This window comes from Euleptes europaea, chromosome 9 (assembly GCF_029931775.1).
Source record: "Euleptes europaea isolate rEulEur1 chromosome 9, rEulEur1.hap1, whole genome shotgun sequence".
Lineage (NCBI taxonomy): Eukaryota > Metazoa > Chordata > Lepidosauria > Squamata > Sphaerodactylidae > Euleptes > Euleptes europaea.
In genome coordinates this window covers 14,522,984-14,544,320 of record NC_079320.1, presented here as the reverse complement: position 1 = coordinate 14,544,320, position 21,337 = coordinate 14,522,984, and the positions used below count along the sequence as shown (strand labels likewise).

Sequence of the window (21,337 nt, the reverse complement as noted above, 5' to 3'; positions counted from 1 at the left end):
CAGTATGGTTTCTGTACACAACCCTTATTTGACGCCTATCTCTGATTGGTGTCTGTATGCAGCAGTGGTGAAAAATGAAAACTCCAAGCTGGGGATTATTGTAAAGGTAAAGGTGGTCCCCTGACTGACCCATGAGGTGACATCACATCACAATGTTTACTAGGCAAGACTATGTTTACGAGGTGGTTTGCCATTGCCTCTCCCAGTCGCCTACACTTTACCCCCAGCAAGCTGGGCACTCACCGACCTTGGAAGGATGGAAGGCTGAGTCAACCTTGAGCCAGCTACTAGGAAAGGGGAAAAGGTCACTACTGTCATGTCCCACTATAGTCTATGGTGCAGCCTCATTTGGAATACCGTGTACAGTTCTGGCTGTTGTATCTCAACATGGGTATTGCAGAGCTGGAAAAAGTAGAGAAGAGACCAACCCAGATGATTAAGGGGTTGGTGTACCTTTCCTATGAGGAAAGGCTGATGAGTCTGTGACCTTTCCATTTTTTTAAAAAAGATGGCAAAGGGGAGACATGATAGAGGTTTAAAAAATTTGTGCATGGGGTAAAGAAAGTCAGTAGAGAGAACTTTTTCTCCTTCTCCCATAATACTAGGACTCAGGGGTACCCAATGACATTGATGGGCAATAGGTTCAGGACAGACAAAAGGAAACTCAATGAATATTTAACGTGAGATTCAGTGACAGTGGTTATAGTGATAGCCACTAGCCATGACTACTAAAGGGAACCTCCACATTCAGAGGCAGTAACTCTCTGAATACCAGTGCTAGGAGACAACATCCAGCCTCTCTGCCCTGTTTGTTGGCCCTCCAGGGCAACTGGTTGGCCACTGTGTGAAACAGAATGCTGGACTAGATGGACCTAGGGTTGCCAACCTCCAGGTACTAGCTGGAGATCTCGTGGTATTACAACTGATCTCCAGTCGATAGAGATCAGTTCACCTGAAGAAAATGGCTGCTTTGGCAATTGGACTCTTTGGCATTGGAGTCCCTTCCCTCCCCAAACCCTCCCCTCCTCAGGCTCCACCCCCAAAACCTCCCACTGGTGGCGAAGAGGGACCTGGCAATCCTAGATGGACCACTGGTCTAATCCAGCTGGGCTCTTCTCATGTTCTTACAGTATCACTCAAAATGGATGACCAGAATGGTGTTATTGCTCTGTTTCTATCATTGTCTTCTGCCATCTGCTCCCTAAACTTTGTCCGCAAGCCCCTTTAAACACATAAACCAAACATCACCTCAAGTGAATTTGAAAAGTCCTGTCCAGGCAAAATATCTGTAGGCATTTCAAAGGAGGCAAAATTTCCCAGGGGAATTTCACACATTCCAGGAGACACCCCTGAAGGTTACCTAAAGCAAAATACAAAGCAAACTGGGAGTCGTGACATCTGTAGGGATTCCAAGGGCAATCATAGAGTTTTGATGTGATTCATGACATTTCTAGGAGGGCATGGGAGAATTTTACTCATCTCTAGCTTTCACCTTTCTTGGGCAAACTGGCCCATCCAACCAGGTCATTACTGCTAGCCACAATCTCAAAGTTGCACATGACCCCCCACATAAGGAAGGTTTGCACAGCAAGCATAATCACTGTTTGTCCTTGTGACAAATAATTGATGCATGGTGCGATCTGCCCTCCCTCGCAAAATGCCTACCCACATCCCAGAAGGGACCCAGGAAATGGCTCACAGCCACTGACTCATCCTTCGATCTTTTATTCAGAGAACTTCCCAAAAGCAATAAAATGAATGACAACACTGGCAGTAAAAAAGATGTCATCAAAGCCGCTGCCACCCCCCCAAGACAGGACCCAATATACGGTTCCTCTGTCCTGCCCGCACATGCTGGTGACAGAAGGTTTCCTAGATCTTGAGTAAAAGAGAGATCTCTAGATCTCCCCTTTCTCATTTGGGACTTAATGCAAATAAAGATTTTCAGCCATATGTAATGAAGGGTATTCTGTCTCTGAGCATGAAGCTTCATTGTCTGTGACAGTTAAATAGAACCTCCATATTCAGAGGCATACTGCTTTTGAATGCCAGATGCTCAGGATGATTAAAAGGGAGGGAAGATGCATTTGAGTCCTGCTCGAGAGCTTCCTGGAAGCATCTGACACTTGGAAACAGAATGCTAGAACACTCATTCCCTTAGTGTGATCCTGTAGGGTTCTTACATTCATATATATCTTCCGTCGCTCCCAACTCCTTCCCAGAGAATGTATATTTTCCTCTTCCACCACCAGCAGCAGCAGAGCTAGACACAGATGCGTGCAATTACAATACCCAGTGAAAATCTTACGCATTCATTAAACGTACGCTATATTAAGGAGAGCAGGGAAAGGGGCAGGTGCCATCTGTAAAAATATGTTCTGCAGCAAGCAAAGTCAAAATATGAACCACAGATGAAAAGCAAGCACATAAAACCAGGCAGCGAAGGGGAAGGATCAAACAAGTATAGCAAACCTCTAGCTCACCGGACATCTTTAGAGGCAAACGGTTAGACTTCTAGCTCTCCTTCCCTGCTTACACATCTATCTGGCCACTTCTCCCAAGCTGAAGGGCAACCTGGCGTTCTTGGTGGTTTTGTTAGCTCGGAAGCGCTGTCAAAACTATTACTCATTTTCTACCTTCTTTCATGTTCATTCGCAGAATGCCCCATGAAAAAACACACGGTTTTTTTGCAACTATAAATCAAGGATACAAAACCTGGCCAGTAAGCGTTGACGTCTTTTATTGTTTCTTATCCTTTGTTTCTGAATTTCTATTGAGTAAGCAACAGTGCTAATTTCATGCCCCCCTAAACCTAGCAACAACAAAAACCACATAGAAAAAAGTGACAAACTGCACCTACCTTTGCGGAAGCTAAAACACCGCTTAATTTTCCTGTAGGTAGTTTTGGGAACAAAGGGGGAAGATGCTAAGGCCCCCGAAGCACGGACCCCCGTATTCCTATCTTCAGGCATCATACAGGCCTGAGATACACTTGCAACCCAAAGGCATGTGGTTAAAACCCACTTCGAGATGAGAAGCAGCTATCAATCATTCTTATTTACTACTATTTGGAGCGGCATTTTTTCTTTGGACTTCACAAACTGAGACCTTCCCTGTAGATTTTAGCTACTGAGCGCTTTAAAATAAGACAAGGTGTTACAGTCTCTTCTTAGCTCGCCCTTTTCAGATGGTTTTCCTTTCCGTCTTGCCAGTTCCTCTTCCTTGAGCTTCTAATTTTATTTCCTGCCGGTCGGCAACAAGGCAATGTCATGACAAAAAGAATTTCGACATAAAGGTATATCGTCCGTTCAAGGTGTCTTGCAGGGGGGTCTTGCGGCACGGTTCCGGGGCTTGGTGCTTCTTCTCGGCTCAAACTGCGTGGGGTGGAGCGAATGGGGAGGGGGAGTACAGATTCCACCGGGAAAGGTCAGCAAATAGCAGAGCATGAACAGAAGATGAGAACAATGATTTGAAGAAAAAAAAGGCCCCCCAAGGAATTGCCTTGGATGCTCCTTGCTGGCTCCTTTTTATCTCCACAACAATAATGACAGCATCTCCCCAAAGACTACATGTTGTCCATTATGGATGCTCTTCAAAGGGCCTCTTTCCCCTCCAATTTGTATGCACGAAAACGCCTCCTCTCTGGATATTCGGTTAGGTTTTCGGGATGATTTCTTGCTTCCCTATTGCCCCCGACTCTCGTGGGACGCTCATCAGCCCCGGCCGCTCAGCTCCACCACCAAGTTCCTCGGCATCTGCTGGAGAGTACACGCCTTGCACAAAACATGCCGGTGCCGCTTATCTTGCCTGTCCAACTATTCTCAGTGGAAGTGTTTCAAAGGCTGCTGCTGCTGCTGCTGCTGCTGCGTTTGCCTTCTGCTCTAGCCCGTTGCATGCATGCGGCAGGTGCAAGAAAAGCAATGTAGCGGAGGCACACGGCAGCCTGTGCGGCTTCAGCAGTGTTGATTATTTCTTTTTTTAAAAAAGATGTTGACTTTGAGTTGACTTCAAGCGACCGTCACGTGTGGCAGCTTAAGAGCCCTTCTGCCTCTCACATGAGCTCCCGGCTTCCCGGCTCCCCCCCCCCTGCCATTAATCTCAGTTGCTCCTTCGGTCCCTTGTAACTCCCATGTTATTTCTGTTTTCATGCTCTGTAATCAAAGCTCTTTCCCCCCCTATTATTAACACCAACAACCAAATGTCATCTTCTGAATCTAATCACGGAAGGAATTTAATTCACAGAGAAGCGTGTAGGGAATCGCAGTCTTCGTTTTGAAAGGGCTGTTCTCTGCATCTTTTCTGTTTGCTCTGCTCAGAAACAATCTGTTTCCCCAGCGGCTGCCTCTCTCCCTCCCTCCTTCTTCTTGCTAGCGCAACTTAACACCATAGTTTAATGAACTGGTTAATCATTGGCAGAGCTGCCTGCTTGGTGATCTCCTCGGCCCACCCTATTCTAGACAGAAGGTCAACCCCAAATATGACAGCTTTGCCAAAGGCCCCATGCACACTGGTTTTATGCCTAATGTTTCAGAAAAAAATAAACACATCCTCCAACCCAGCATGGTGGGGTTGTACATGGAAAAGCAAGGGGACGTGTACATCTTCCTTCACCTCTGGCACGGTAAGCCGCATTTCCAAAAAGTCCTGCACAATTTGCCATGTGCGTTCCACCCCCATAAGAACATAAGAAAAGCCAAGCTGGATCAGACCAAGGCCCATCAAGTCCAGCAGTCTGTTCACACAGTGACCAACCAGCTGCCTCTAGGAAGCCCACAAGTAAGACGGCTGCAGCAGCATTGTCCCTCCTGTGTTCCACAGCACCTAATATAACAGGCATGCTCCTCTGATCCTGGAGAGAATAGGTTTGGATCATGACTAGTATCCATTTTGACAAGTAGCCATGAATACCCCTCTCCTCCATGAACATGTCCACTCCCCTCTTAAAGCCTTCCAAGTTGGCAGCCATCACCACATCCTAGGGCAGGGGGTTCCACAATTTAACTATGCACTGCGTGAAGAAATGCTTTCTTTTATCTGTTTTGAATCTCTCGCCCTGCAGCTTCAGCAGATGACCCTGCATTCTAGTATTAGAACCAGCCTCCTTGGCAGCCTGTTGCTTAATAAACCTTCTGTTTGTGAGAAGAGTACAACAACACATGGGTTGGCAAGCACATATCACTTAAGGTTGTTGGCAGTAACCATGAACATATGAAATGGCCTTGTACAAGTGATGCCATACCATGACCTGGATGGCCCAGGCTAGCTCAATCTCGTCAGATCTCAGACGCTAAGCAAAGTCGGGCCCTGGTTTGTACTTGGATGGGAAGACCACCCAGGATGTCCAGGATTGCTATGCAGAGGCAGGCAATGGCAAACCATTCATAACAAAAAAGTCAAGGCTGATTTATCCTATTTCAATATTCGCTTGGAAAGAAGTACCTTCAGTACAACTGAAGCAATAATTGATCGACGGATGGTCTCCTTGGTACACATCCTTTTGCACTGTCCTTACGTATTCCAACTTAGGCTAAAATGGATTATACCATGTTTAACAATTGGTCCACATCTTCTCAAGCAACTTTGGAGCAAATGGTTCAGTTCCTTATTAGAGGACTCTGACGCTGAGCATACCTATTTTGTTGCTCGTTTTTTGGAGGCTGCAGAGAAGAGACGAAGGGAGATGTTTTTAGAGATGGGTCTTATTTAAGTTTTATGGTTTTGTTGTTCAAGACCTTGGTCTTTGAACAGGGGGAAAGAAAGAAACTCAATCGACAGGTGGGGACCTCACCACACCCAGCAATTGCGTTGTTCCATTGCTGTTCGGCACCCCAGGGGCTCCTTTGCCCCTGCTAATCTCATTTACTGTAGCAACCCAACTGATTTTGCTTGCAATCAATGGAGATGTTGTTGTGTTGGACACAGTTCGGTGCCCTCAGTGACGAAACAGTATGGGTCACTGCAGTCCATAGAATAAGGCAGCGGTGTGGGCAATTTACGGCCAGGTTTGTGAGAAGTACGCTCAGGAAGAAAAAAAGCTGCCAAGAACAGCAGCAAAACAACCTGTACACATTTGCATCGAATGCTGAAACTGACGGAAACAGGAGACGACAACGAGGCAAACCGTTCCAGCTCAGCCCGAATAATCAAAAATTGCATGTTTGATAGGTGAGAACAACACCAAGTAAAACAAACAAACACTTTGGAGCCCATTTTCCTTGTAGCACACATCTTAGCGTACTTCTTTTCTGCTTTACTAATGAAAGTTAGGCCTGCTGCCAACATATATCCATTAGAACAGAAAGCAAAAACCACTCAAAGCCGTTCTGTTCAATAGCAGAATGTATACCATTTAGTTAATGGCTTCTCTCCATATTTCTTTGATACGGTGACTCAATGTTGAGTTTCTAAAAAGGTCCAAGTACTTTAAAAACCGTTTGCAGAGTTGGCATAATTCGAAGGAACATACTGTCATAGTGGTCAAGGTTTTGTTTTATGACTTTGGCTCTAAATCATTACACATCCGGTCCTGCAAGATGTTTCCACCATCGGGGAGCGCTCAACAATTCTACATGCATGACTTTTGGGATGCATTTCATGGATTTCACGGATCTGTGGTTTTAAAAGGGGGAGCCAACACACAAGCCACAGGATGCAATGATGGCCACCAGTTTAGATGGCTTTAAAAATTTTATTTGCTTCATTTATACCGTGTCTTTCTCCTCAATGGGGACCCAAGATGGCTCACGTCGTTCTCCTCTCCTCCGTTTTATTCTCACTACAACCCTATGGGTAGGATAGGGTGAGAATGGCCCAGGATCACACAGCAAGGTTCCACGGAAGAGTGGGGATTCAAACCTGGGTCTCCCAGATCCTAACCTTGAGCCTCTGTGCCACTGACTCTAACCTTGACACCACAATGTATGCAGCAGACAACGACATTGGGATGGGGAGAGCTCCTGCAATTACAACTGATCTCCAGCCGACAGAGATCAGCTCAGCTGGAGAAAATGGCTGCTTTGGCAATTGGACTCTATGGCATTGAAGTCCCTCCCCTCCCCAAACCCCGCCCTCCTCAGGCTCCAAAAACCTCCTGCCAATGGCGAAGAGGGACCTGGCAACCCTACTTCTCAGGCTCCACCCCAAAATATCCAGGTATTTCCCAACCTGGAGCTGGCAACCCTACAGTTGGCAGTAGATGGTACAGTGCTGAAGCTTTCCTTCTTACTTGGGGAGCAGCATACTATTCAGCCAGGCTTGCCAACCTCCAGGCAGGGCCTGGAGCTCTCCTGGAATTGCAACTGATCTCCAGACTACAGAGATCAGTTCCTCTGGAGGAAATGGCAGCTCTGGAGAGTGAACTCTATGATATCACACCCCTGCTGAGCTCCCTCTCCTTTCCTAAACCCCACCCTCCCCAGATTTCACCCTCAAAATCACCAGAAATTTTCCTTTCCAGAGTTGGCAACTCTGTTCTCAGCTGTGCCTTTGTTGGCTGCTCGCTAGCTCTCTTGCTCGTGGCAAGTATCCAAACAGATGGTACAAAGGGGTGGGTGAGGCCTGGGCAGTAGCCAATAAGTGTGGGGTTTTTTGCTGGGGGTTCCTCAGAAGACATTTTGCTGAGCGTCTCCACAATTGCAGAACCCATCTTAATCCAATGCAAGATCTCCCAGGCAACCCAACTGTGCGGATTTGGCTGTTCATAGGGTTGCCAACCTCCAGGTACTTAGGAAATAAACAGCACACAAGCTCAATATTATTCACAGTACTACTACTTTTATAAGTTTAATTTTTACAAAATGTTAACACAGTATAAATACTCACTATATTCTACTATCAAATGAATGTACACACATACAAATATTTCTCTCAACTGTGGCAGTGTCCGTAAGACAGAAGAGACCGCAAGTGCCAGTTCCAATGAAAGTTGGTAGTTGTGAGTTCAAAAAAGACGCTGAAGGCAAGTGCGGTCGGGTCAATGAAGATCCCAGCAGCGCCCTAAAAGTGCCCCAAGGCTACTAGTACTCTTCACCTTTCTGCAGACCTACACCTAGGTTTCTATGGCAGGCTTCACAATGAATTCTCCAGCCATCTGGGCTGATGAAGCCATTTGGAGAAAGCGTTTCCGGATAGAACGTTCCCTGTGTTTGTTTCGGAGCGCGGCTCACTTCCGCCGCGCCGGGACCTCCCAGTCTCCCGACTTCGCCTTTCATTGGAACTGGCACTCGCGGTCTCTTTTGTCTTACGGACACTGCCACAGTTGAGAGAAATATTTGTATGTGTGGCTGCATTGGCAATTGGACTCTATGGCACTGAAGTCCCTCCCCTCCCCAAGCCCTCCCCTCCTCAGGCTCCACCCCAAAAACCTCCCGCCAGTGGCAAGGAGGGACCTGGCAACCCTAATCTCCAGGTATTTCCCAACCTGGAGCTGGCAACCCTAGCTGTTCACAACATATGGCCCGACAAATGAGCCATGTCCCCTGCTAAAATAGGAAGGAGCAGCTTCCCAGGGCCGTGAGAAATACAAAAGAAACCTGACCTTCTGGAGAGAAGCTAAGTTATTACACTCTCTCTTATAGGTCATGGCAGCCAGAGTGTAAAGTTCTTTGGGCCTGTCTCTGGTGTTTGCACAGACATCAGATTCCTAGTAGACAAGGGGAATGTATTCCAAATGTGTTTTGCACTGCATTCAGCTGGTGACTTCCTCCCCGGGCGCATCTAAGACACAGCTGCACACACATCAGAGGTATTGTTGGGCAGGCTTCCATCTGAAACTGTGCCATGGGATGGGACCACCGGACAAGGGCTGAAAATTCCCTTCAAATCTCCCTGCTTTACTTAAATGGTGGGTCGGGAGTATTTGTGTTCCCTATCGAGTTTCTGTTAACAATGATAATTTTCTTCAAGCCCCCCTAAGGTCTAATTGATAAGTGGAAAGGATGATTTTCTAACAGTAAACATAGTTTTCAGCTGCAGCTCTGCCTATCTTGGTTACGAAAAAACAATACAAACATTGCTACTGAACTGCCAGACATTTATTTTCGCAGCCAAAAAAAAGCCAGAAACTCTGCTTTTTTGTCTTTTATACTGATTGTCTCTAGTCCAGAGGAAAGGGGCCGGGAGAAATGTGAACTGGGAGAAATTCCTTCCTGATCCCGGAGACAAGACCCTAAAATGTAAGGCTGAGGCCCTCTCTCAAATGGTGCTAGGGTTGCCAGATCCCTCTTCACCACTGGCAGGAGGTTTTTGGGGCAGAGCCTGAGGAGGGTGGGGTTTAGGGAGGGGAGGGACTTCAATGCCATAGAGTCCAATTGCCAAAGTGGCCATTTTTCTCCAGGTGAACTGATCTCTATCAGTTGGAGATCAGTTGTAATAGAAGGAGATCTCCAGCTTCTACCTGGAGGTTGGCAACCCTAAATGGTACCCACAGAGCCTTTGCCCCTTTGATTCAGTGGAGAAAGCAGCTCCAGAACGGCATTACTTCTGAGAGTGTGGAGTCCCCACCCCCATCAAAATGAATATGACAGCTTTCCTAGTTGTGAAATGAATTTCGCAACTTTACATGTTCATACTGAATTCTCAAAAATGCAGCAATTTTAAACCGAAGATACTGTGTGCAACTGGCAATCTGGAATGGTAAAACATATTACACGCAAATAGTGAGGAAAATGGTTTTCTGGCTGGAAGAGAAATATATGTTTGAAAAGTGATGCTTCAAAATATATTAGGCAGGCCATGCTAAAATCTCCACTGAAGTGGTTTACGGTGCAATTCTGAACAGAGTTCGCACCCTTTTAAGTCCGTTGCAGTCAAAGAAGGTAATTTCTACATTTCATTGCTAAAATTCCCAGTCAGGTATTTGACAAAACAAAATAAGCTACAGATACAAGGTTTGGGTTGGGGCGGGGGGACGAAGCTCCTTTCTCTTCTCATAAAAATACTCACCTCCTCCAAAAGGCGCCCATATAACCCTGCGGATAGATTTCACCCAATCCTCCATGTCATTCTGAGTGCTGGCCATAAGAAGGTACGTCTCATGATTGGCTGTCATCCGTTCTCTGTCTCCTCCTACAAAAGAAAAGGGGCACTTGTTTAAGGTGCTGGTCTTTAACGGGGGTTTCTGGGGGCATCTAAATTCTCTCTTCTTTTGTTGTTGTTGTTGTCAAATCACAGCTGACTTATGGCGACCTCGTAGGGTTTTTAAGGCAAGAGATGTTGGAAGGTGGTTTGCCATTGCCTGCCTCCCCATCACAACCCTCATATTCCTTGGAGGTCTCCCATCCAAATTCTTGCCAGGTTCTAGGCTGAGAGTGTGTGCCCGGCCCAAGGTCATCCAGCAACTTTTTATGGCAGAATGGGGATTCGAACCTGGTTTTCCCAGATCCTAATCTGACCCCTTAACCACTACACTCTAAATCAGGGGTGTCAAACTCAATTGTCACGGGGGCTGGATATGACATAAATGTTACTCAGTCGGGCCGGGCCATGCCTTGCCAGCCCAGACTGAGGGGGGGGGTGCCTTAGTTGGCTTGCAGGCCGGATAAGAGCTCTCAAGAGGCAGGATCCAGCCCTCAGGCCTTATGTTTGACACCCCTGCTCTAAATAATTAAGGATGCTGGTCAGGGCCATTTTAACAGCATTATAAGCGCCCAGGTAAGGTTGCCAACCTCCAGGTACTAGTTGGAGATCTCCTGCTATTACAACAGATCTCCAGCCAATAGAGATCAGCTCACCTGGAGAAAATGGCCATTTTGGCCATTGGACTCTATGGCATTGAAGTCCCTCCCCTCCCCAAGCCCCACCTTCCTCAGGCTCTGCCCCAAAAACCTCCCGCCGGTGATGAAGATGGACCTGGCAACCCTACCCCCAGGCAAAGAAGTGCATTGGGGCCCTACCTACCCAACCACTCACAGGAATAAAAATGTAAATGGTTGATAAAATTAAAGATATAATTATTGGTACTTCCAACAAAATCAGTGTTTAAACATTAAAAAGCATGCTGTACAGCAAAGACTAATCAACATAAACGTTTGAACAATATAACATGATAGTCATGATTTATAATATTTATAGTTTAGTATAGTATTTATTTATTCATTGACAGCAAGTCACAACATACATAGATTAGCATGGGGCCCCTAAGCTCGTAGGCTAGGGTTGCCAACCTCCAGGTAGTATCAAGTATCAAGTCAAGTTTACTGTATGAGGCCATAGGCCGTTACAATCCTCCAGGTAGTAGCTGGAGATCTCCTGCTTTTACAACTGATCTCCACCCGATAGAGATCAGTTCCCCTGGAGAAAATGGCTGCTTGGGCGATTGGACTTCATGGCATTGAAGTTCTTCCTCTCTCCAAACCCCGCCCTCCTCAGGCTCCGCCCCAAAAACCTTCCACCGGTGGTGAAAAGGGACCTGGCCCTATCAGAAACCCAGGCCTTGGCAGCTGGCCCATCTCAGGGTATGCTAACACCGACCCTAGATGGAGTTTCTCAGTAGGGTTGCCAACCTCCAGGTAGTAGCTGGAGATCTCCTGCTATTACAAATTATCTCCAGCCCACAGAGATCAATTCAGCTGGAGAAAATGGCCGCTTTGGCCATTGGACTCTATGGCACTGAAGTCCCTTCCATCCCCAAACCTCGCCCTCCTTAGGCTCCACCCCAAAAACCTCCCGCTGGCAGTGAAGAGGGACCTGGCAACCCTATTTCCCAGTCACTGCGCTTTGTTGCTGATATAGCAAACACCAGGTGTTAAGTAGGAACCGTTTCATGCATGTTAGAACAAAAAAGCAAGAGCCTTTGTCAACCTTACTACATGGTACACCATAAAGACAACTCACTAGAGAAGTATTATAAAATACCAGGGTATGCCCTGGGTGGCCAATGGGCAATCCTGGTGCCACATGTGGCCAAAGCAATGGGTTGCTTGCAACAATCCTGGACGGGAGTATGAAGGCCTTTCACATAGCCTCAAGCCTGCATTCCTGCCAACCTGCCCTGGCCTATACAGCTGCCAATTCCCTTCTCATTAGACCAGAGGCCAAATTACAGGGTAGGGGAAGCCGCAGACGTGCGCTGGAGGAGTTCAGGCAGTTGCTGAGGCAAAAACGGCCACTTTTATGTACAAGTTCCTGATCTTCACCAGCAAGCAAGTCCCTTATTTTTTGTTTAAAGCTTCTGACCAGTGCTGTTTTTTCTTCCAGATCCGACCTGGTAATTTCTCTCAGGCCTTAATATAAAATTACAGCATAACAGAGTGCGTGTGGAAAATCCCCACTTCCTCTGACCCACAGGCACAGGTCACTCTAGTAACACAGGGTTGGAAGAGCCATGAGGACAGAATGGGGTCACATGGGAAGAACCACAAGGTCACAGGTTAGGATGCCAGCTCTGGGTCGGGTCGGTTACCAGCTCTGGGTTGGGAAATACCTGGAGATTTTGGGGGCGGAGCCTGAGGAGGGCACGATTTGGGGAGGGGAGGGACTTCAATACCATAGTCCAATTGTCAAAGCAGCAATTTTCTCCGGATGAACTGATCTCCATCGGCTGGAGATCAGTTGTAATAGCAGGGTCATCTAGTCCAGCCCCCTGCACAACGCAGGAAACTCACAACTACCTCACAGTCCACCTTCCAAAGTGGCCACTGCCGCCAGATGAACTGATCTCTGTTGCCCGGAGATCAGCTGTGATACCAGAAGATCTCCAGCTACTACCGGGAGGTTGGCAACCCTAGCCAGAGGGCAGGTGGGGCCCTTTGAACCCCAGCATAAGGCGTAGAGGAGGGGGCAAGACAAAACCCACCTACCTACCTTCTCACGGTATCTAGGAAATATGAACAGTTAGAAGGTAAAATACCCTTATATTTGTATTAGTGTTCAAGGACTGAAGGAACTCTGCCCACCGCTTCTCTTTTTTGACATGGGGAGTTGTTTAAATAATCTAGTGCTTGGTGATGGTTTTCTCCCCAAAGCCCGGAATGGATCCAAACTAGATTAGATCAAAAAAGTTGAAATTAGATCAAAAGAGTTTCCGTCTACACATTAGGAAGAACTTTCTAACAGTTAGAGCCATTCCTCAATGGAACAGGCTTCCTCGGGAGGGGGTAAGCTCTCCTTCCCTGGAGGTTTTTAAGCAGAGGTTAGATGGCCATCTGTCAGCAATGCTGATTCTATGACCTTAGGCAGATCATGAGAGGGAGGGCACCTTGGCCATCTTCTGGGCATAGAGTAGGGGTCACTGGGTGTGTGTGGAAGGGAGGTAGTTTGGAATTCCCTGCATTATGCAGGGGGTTGGACTAGATGACCCTGGTGGTCCCTTCCAACTCTATGATTCGAATCGGACAAGGGGTTTCACAGAGGTAGTCTCTTGCTTGTGGAGTGCAGCCCCCCGGCACATGCTTTTCTACAGTTCTGCCTCAGTGGTTTTTCTTTTCTGCAGGAAGAATAGTGTTGCTTAAAATGACGGTCCTTCGACAAAATACAAATCTACATAGACTCTGTATCCTCTTCAAGATCAACAGTGTATGCAGCAGATCTGAGCATAAACTCACTGAAGACCAATGTGGAATTTAAATGCTTTCATATCCTTATGCTTGCTGAGAAGTTGGTCCCCCGCCTCTCCCGAAAGGATAGGGTTGCCAACCTCCAGGTACTAGCTGAAGATCTCCTGCTATTACAACTGATCTCCAGCCAATAGAGATCAGTTTACCTGGAGAAAATGGCCGCTTTGGCAATTGGACTCTATGGCATTGCAGCCCTTCCCCTCCCCAAATAGGGTTGCCAGGTCCCTCTTCACCAACGGTGGGAAGTTTTTGTGGAGGAGCCTGAGGAGGGTGAGGTTTGGGGAGGGACTTGTTTGAAGCTAGTTAATACAATCTTGTTATGCTATGGTTGTGTCAACCATTTCTGTACTACCAGGAGGTTGGCAACCCTATCCCCAAACCCCACCCTCCTCAAGCTCTGCCCCAAAAGTCTCCTGCTGGCGGTGAAGAGGGACCTGGCAACCCTACGAAAGGAACTTCTAATATTTTGTTTTTATATTTAGGCCTTTTGAATGTGTTGTAAAGAAATCCCGATAGTTTGGAACAAAAAGGGTGTTAACCGACCTCTCTTCTACTGTTTCTGGTTTCTAGGAAAGGCCAGATTCTTCCCTAAAGGTAAAGGTAAAGGTCCCCTGTGCAAGCACCGGGTCATTCCTGACCCATGGGGTGACGTCACATCCCGACGTTTCCAAGGCAGACTTTGTTTGCGGGGTGGTTTGCCAGTGCCTTCCCCAGTCATCTTCCCTTTACCCCCAGCAAGCTGGATACTCATTCCCTACCAAATGGTTTATAAGTAACTGATTCTAGCTGCCTGTCCTTTCTGGGATACACTCCACTGATTCAGTAAAAGGTAAGTGGAGAGGCAGAGTGCTTTTCCATCCAAGCGGCTTCTGGCCACTTCGCTTTCTCCCCCGCCCTGCAGCTTTGTGCAGCCAGCCGGCACTGCCTGGACAGGAGTGAAAATATTTTAGGAACTTTTGCCCAGCGAATGGAAAAAAACAGCAATCAAGATCAGGGGAGGTGCAATTCCAAAAGCGACTTGCTTCACATGGAAGAGAGGCAGAAACAGCCTTTGTAGGGTTTCGCAACCTGGACAGAACAAGAAGAGCTTGTTGAAAGGAGCAGGGGCTTATTTCCGAATGATCAAGCCCAAACAGCGTCCTTGCATTCCCCTCCCCCCAGCTGCTAAGCAGACATGGAAGAAAAATACATTCTTAGCCAATTTTTTTTTAAACAAAACAGGATTCCCTCCTCCTTTTGCTCAGGAAAAAAAAACATGTTTACGTTTGTGAGTTCTCTAAAAGAACCGGAGCTGATTCATTAATTTGATTGTATTTACACAAAGTATTACTTTGCTGCTTCATGTGCTGAAGATCCAACTGCAGTTAAGGTTGAAAGATTTCCAGTGGCTGGTTCACTCCTGGACTAATAGGGTTGCCTGCTCCAGGTTGGGAAATACCAGGAGATTTTGGGGATGGAGTCTGAGGAGGGTGTGGTTTAGAGAGGGGAGGGACTTCAATGTCATAGAGCCCAGTTGCCAAAGCAGCCATTTTCTCCAGGGAAACTGATCTCTATTGGCTAGAAATCAGTTGTAATAGCGGGGGATCTCCAGCCACCACCTAGAGGTTTACTTACCTACGTTATTTAGCCATCAGTGCTGTTCTTATGAACACATGAAGCTGCCTTATACTGAATCAGATCCTTGGTCCATCAAAGTCAGTATTGTCTACTCAGACCGGCAGCGGCTCTCCAGGGTCTCAGGCAGGGGTCTTTCACATCACCTACTTGCCTAGTCCCTTTAACTGGAGATGCCAGGGGTTGAACCTGGGACCTTCTGCATGCCAAGCAGATGCTCTACCACTGAGCCACAGCCTTCTTGCTTAATAACAGTGTATTTTGGCACAAGGTGTTGTTTTGAATACTACCACCTGGAGGCTGGCAACCCAATGGACTAAACTGGTACCAAAAAAAGAGGCAGGTGACCAAAATACCATATATATATTGGTAGGGTTGCTAGGTCCCTCTTCGGCACAGGCGGGAGGTTTTAGGGCCGGACCCTGAGGAGGGCGGGGCTTGGGGAGGGGAGGGACTTCAATGCCATAGAGTCCAATGGCCAAAGCGGCCATTGTCTCCAGGTGAACTGATCTCTATTGGCTGCAGATCAGTTGTAATAGCAGGCGCTACCACCTGGAGGTTGGCAGCCCTATAAATTGGCATTGTTGGGTAAAGCATATGTCAAGAATGTAGCAGCCAAGCCTTGACCTTTTCCCATAGCTAGGCTTCGTGCTCTTGTGTGCTGCAAATCCCTACTGCCTGTGCCATTTAGTGCCACAGACTGGCCCACCATAATTGTGTAACTTGGAGCAATCTCCAGGGCAGGCATAGCCTAAGGCAGGGGGTCCCCAACATGGCACCCGCTGAGGTTTTTTTTGGAGCCTGCCAAATGTTTTTAGGAAGTGGGCAGGGCCAACATGGTGAGAGCCAGCATAGTGCAGTGGTTAAAAGCAGTGGTTTGGAGAGGCGGACTCTAATATGGAGAACCGGGTTTGATTCCCCACTCCTCCACATGTAGGGTTGCCAGTTCCCTCTTCACTACCGGTGGGAGGTTTTGGGGGTGGAGATCTCCAGCTCGTACCTGGAGATTGGCAACCCTATCCACATGAGCAGCAGACTCTAATCTGGAGAACTGAGTTTGATTCCCCACTCCTACACATGAGGGGCGGACGCTAATTTGGTTAAAATGGTTAGCTTCCCCACTCCTACACATGAAGCCAGCTAGGTGACCTTGGGCTAGCCACAGCTCTCTTAGCGCTCTCTCAGCCCCACCTACCTCACAGGGTGTCTGATGTGGGGAGGGAAAGGGAAGGTGACTGTAAGCCAGTTTGATTCTGCCTTAAGTGGTAGAGAAAGTAGGCATATAAAAATCATCTCTTCTTCTTTTTCCTTGCCTGTCATTCAGTAGAAGACCCTGTTGAGTACAGAGGTGAACTGGGAAATTAAAACGACCTTGGAGCAGGGCAAGCTGAGTGATCCTCGCTGTGCTACAAGTCAGCACTGCAGGGCATGGTGGCGCCAACTGTGGGTAATGGTATGCCCACTACAAACTGGCAGCAGTGCAGGGAGAAATCATTGGTGAGCTGACACCAGTTATCATTCATGTGGAATGTATGAGTAAATGGCCCCTGAAGCACTGGCAAAATTATTGGGGCTTGGCTCTTCTTGCACCTCACTGCTGATTGCTCTCAAGGGAAGTGGCCCATGGGGAAATTCCCCTGTCAGTTGAATGGACAGTCTGCCCTGACTATGAAGTGAGGGGAAAGAGCAGGGAAGAGGACATAATTAAATTGTGGAACTCCCTGCCCCAGGATGTGGTGATGGCTGCCAACTTGGAAGGCTGAGGGGAGTGGACATGTTCATGGAGGAGAGGGATACTCATGGCTTCTAGTGAAAATGGATACTAGTCATGATCCATACCTATTCTCTCCAGGATCAGAGGAGCATGCCTGTTATATTAGGTGCTGTGGAACACAGGCAGGACAATGCTGCTGCAGTCGTCTTGTTTGGGGGCTTCCTAGAGGCCCCTGGTTGGCCACTGTGTGAACAGACTGCTGAACTTGATGGGCTTTGGTCTGATCCAGCATGGCCTTTCTTATGTTCTTATGACAATATATTCCTTCCTTCCTGCCCCCATTCAAATGCCTGCTGAGTTAGATCGCACCTTAAGGTTTTAGAGACACTAGTTCAGTAGGCTAGATAATGCTGAGGAAAGAGACTCTTCTTTTGACCTGCTCTGTTACTCGCTGTATTGTCACAAAGCCTTTCCAGAATCTTAGGGATCAACTACACATTCAGTGTATCCCTCCTCCCACCTGACAGCATCTTTGTTCATTGGACAACAGCATTGGGATGGAGAGATTTAGAAAGGAGAAGCAGCTATGGAGAGGTAAAGAGATCTTAATAATCTCATCTGCTGGCAATTTTCCCACTTGACATTGCCTGCTCTTAACTGCTTTTCCGTTCCCCTGAAGATTTCCAACCTGTGTTTGGGAGGTAAAACTAAGGTTGCCAACCAGGTACTAGCTGGAGATCTCCTGCTATTACAACTGATCTCCAGCTGACGGAGATCAATTCACCTGGAGAAAAATGGCAGCTTTGGCAATTGGACTCTATGGCATTGAAGTCCCTCCCCTCCCCAAACCCCACCCTCCTCAGGCTCCGCCCCAAAAACCTCCCACCGGTGGCGAAGAGGGATCTGGCAAGCCTAGGGAAAACCCAAGTCCAGAAGATGGACTGGGGGTAAGGAATGGCTTTAGGAGAGAGATTAGGAGGAAAGCAGCAGATACGGAAAGGCTGAGTTTCCACCTGCCTCTTTCCCACTGACCATCTTTTGGCATTGCTCCAGAGCAGGAAAGTGGTCAGTGAGTGTTTCCTTGCACATATCCACTTGTAATATGTAGCTGAGTTAGCATTGCCAGGCCCCTCTTTGCCATTGGCGGGAGGTTTTTGGGGCAGAGCCTGAGGAGGGCCGGGTTTGGGGAGGGGAGGGACTTCAATACCGTAGAGTCCAATTGCCAAAGCAGCTATTTTCTCCAGGGGAACTGATCTCTATCGGCTGGAGATCAGTTGTAATAGCAGGAGGTCTCCAGCTACTACCTGGGGGTTGGTAACCCTCAGCTGAGTACTTGGGACCTGCGTACTTCCAGATCATTATGCACACTCCCATGACCTCAAACCAACAACACTGAAGGAACACTTTCCACCGGCCATATTTTATACATGGTTTGGATTCAATACCAATAGAGAGCTAGTTAAACAACAAGACCACAGAGGTCCCTTTTGGCAACATGTTGTGTCCTTTGTTATGCAATCCCCCCCATGCCGAAACACTGCTTGCGCAAAATGCATTGTGTTCCTTTACCTTTGTACTATATAGTGCCCGTGCCCTTGCGCTTCCCAGGGATATTATTCTGCCTGAGATAACCGGGCGCTACCATTTCAGTTCAAACCTGTGATTAATTTTCCTTGACATCGCATAAGCCACAGTTGCAGCAAGAATTCACAGCTCATTTTTCAGGCCTCTTGGAGTTTTGACCCTCAAGCCATCCCATCTGCTGAACAAGATCTTCTAGACAAACACAGCAGCTCACAAACCCAGTCCTCCGTTTCTGCCCCCAGATAGTCAATGCTGCAGTTTTTCTTTTCATTGGATTTCTGTGTCAGAGACAGCCCTGCAACCAGAACTACTGTACGTAGAAATACCAGAATACAGAAACATCATCTTTAAGGTCTGATATGATATATTTATATATTCAGTGCAATCCTAAGAAGAGTTACTCCAGTTTAAGCTGATTCATTTCAAACTCTAGGAATCACCTGGAACTCTATGGTAAGAATTCCAGTAAGTAGACAGAGTTGCCAACCTCCAGGTGGTAGCAGGAGATCTCCTGCTATTACAACTGATCTCCAGCCGACAGAGATCAGTTCACCTGGAGACAATGGCTACTTTGGAGGCTGGGACTCTCTGACATTACATCCTGCTGAGGTCCCTACCCTCACCAAACCCTGCCCTCCCCAGGCCCCACCCCCAAATCTCTAGCCATTCCCCAACCTGAAGCGGACAATCCTAGCTGTAGCCCATTGAGCCCCCCCCCCCAATTCATAGGGTTGCCAACCTCGAGGTAATAGCAGAAGAAGTACCAGCCGACAGAGATCAGTTCACTAGGAGAAAAGAGGGACCTGGCAACCCTATACGTAGATGAGGCTTTTTTTTCCTTGTAATTTTTCTCCTCAGGATGATTGTACTCCCCGCACTGACTGGCAGCCCTAGCAACAGCTCACCTCAGGCAGATGTATCACCTTTTTAATTGGAGATGTTGGGGATTGAACCTGGGACCTTCTGCACTCAAAGCCGATGCTCTAACAGTGAGCCACAGACCTTGCCCATTTTTACTTTAAAACAACAACAACAGAGGTCCTGCAAGTATATAAAACTATGACAAAACCATCCAACATCTCCAATAGTGTTGCATCAAACTAGAAGAACAAGACTGCAGAGTTTGCCATGTTCGGGCAGGCCACACTGCAGATGTTGAACTCCTTGGTCTCATTTTATCTTGTGCCAGGACTTTGATCTTTGCAAGAACACAAGGTCAGAACAATGCCAGGTTGGGGGTAGAAGCCCATATTACAAAACTGATGGGCATCCAGGGAAGCAGAGCTGGTTAAATAATTTATAAGGCAGCTAATCCCCTTCTTTCTCATTGTTTGCCAAGCAATTGCTGTTTTCACTAATATATCTGCTAATTAGTCGAAAGTATCCATTCAAAAAGTTTTGACTAATTCCCTGGTAGCTAAAATCTATTTGATAATTAAGCCTTGAGAAGTTTCACCTTAGATACGTGGGCGAGTATTTTATTTCTCAATGAAAGATAGTGTAGTTATTTTTAACAACATTTCTGACCTTTCAGTTTAAGGGGGGGGGGGAAGAGTTAAATAGTATTTAGAATCTGTGTCAACCCTTCCCTACCCCCCAAAGCAAAAGACATCGCTGCTGTTTTTGTTCTTGTGCAAGATCCTTGAGCGTCAGGGGGTCATCTGATGGCAACTCTACCCACTTCCATTACTAAAGTAGAAGCACCCAAGATTTTTCAATAGTGGGACTCATGATCAGAAAGGTGTATGTGTTAGGGTTGCCAACATCCAGGGAGTAACTGGAGATCTCCTGCTATTACAACTGATCTCCAGCCAATAGAGATCAGTCCACCTGGAGAAAATGGCTGCTTTGGCAATTGGACTCTTTGGCATTGAAGTCCCTCCCCTTCATAAGCCCCACCCTCCTCAGGCTCTGCCCCTAAAACCTCTCACCAGTGGCAAAGAGGGACCTGGCAACCCTAGTATGTGTGCTGGCTACATGGATTTTTTGGGGGATGGATAACAATGGTGAAGAATAACCATATGGATTTTTAGTAGTAAAACAAAAGCAGTCCCAAAAACAGTTTAATCAGCTTTAGCTGTACAAAAGGGCACAGTTACAGGTAAGCTTGCCAACCAGGTGGGGCCTGGAGATTTCCCAAAATTATGACTGATCTCCAGACTACAGCACTCAGCTCCCCTGTAGAGAATGGATGCTTTGAGTTTGGACTCCCAATGAGGTCCCTCCCCCAACTCCACCTTCCCCAGACTCTACCCTAGGGTTGCCATGTTCCTCTTCGCCACTGGCAGGAGGTTTCAGGGGTGGAGCCTGAGGAAGGCGGGGTTTGGGGAGGGGAGGGACTTCAATGTCATAGAGTCCAATTGCCAAAGTGGTCATTTTCTCCATTTGAACTGGTCTCTATCACCTGAAGATCAGTTGTAATAGCAGGAGATCTCCAGCTAGTACGTGGCAGTTGGCAACCCTACTCCAACCCCCAAATCTCCAGGAATTTCCCACCCAGAGTTGGCAACCCTACAGGCCAAGTAGGGTTGCCAGGTCCCTCTGCCACCGGCAGGAGGTTTTTGGGGTGGAGCCTGAGGAGGGTAGGGTTTGGGGAGGGGAGGGACTTCAATGCCACAGAGTCCAATTGCCAAAGCGGACATTTTCTCCAGGTGAACTGATCTCTATCAGCTGGAGATCAGTTGTAATAATAGGAGGTTTCCAGCTATTACCTGGAGGTTGGCAACCATAAGGCCAAGTGATAATGAGAATACTGGTATTTAACAAACTGAACTATAGTCGAGTACTGTGAGGTATATTCAGCCAAGGCACCTCTCAGTTCTGACCCCAGGTTTACATCCCAGATGGAGGCTCTCAGCCATTTTACCTATTT

At 47.3% G+C, this 21,337-nt stretch overlaps 1 protein-coding gene across 3 annotated transcripts in view; it reads right to left on the bottom strand.

Moving 5' to 3' along the window:
- The window catches only part of ARHGAP24 (Rho GTPase activating protein 24), a 297,377-nt gene that overhangs the window by 59,191 nt on the left and 216,849 nt on the right, over window positions 1-21,337 (bottom strand). For 2 of the 3 annotated variants that reach the window (XM_056855296.1, XM_056855299.1), the window contains one exon: window positions 9,943-10,065. In XM_056855296.1, the coding sequence (XP_056711274.1) occupies window positions 9,943-10,065 (123 nt within the window). Of the gene's footprint in view, window positions 1-2,860; window positions 2,973-9,942; window positions 10,066-21,337 lie in introns of those variants that run through there. The other variant, XM_056855298.1, reaches the window with a different exon arrangement.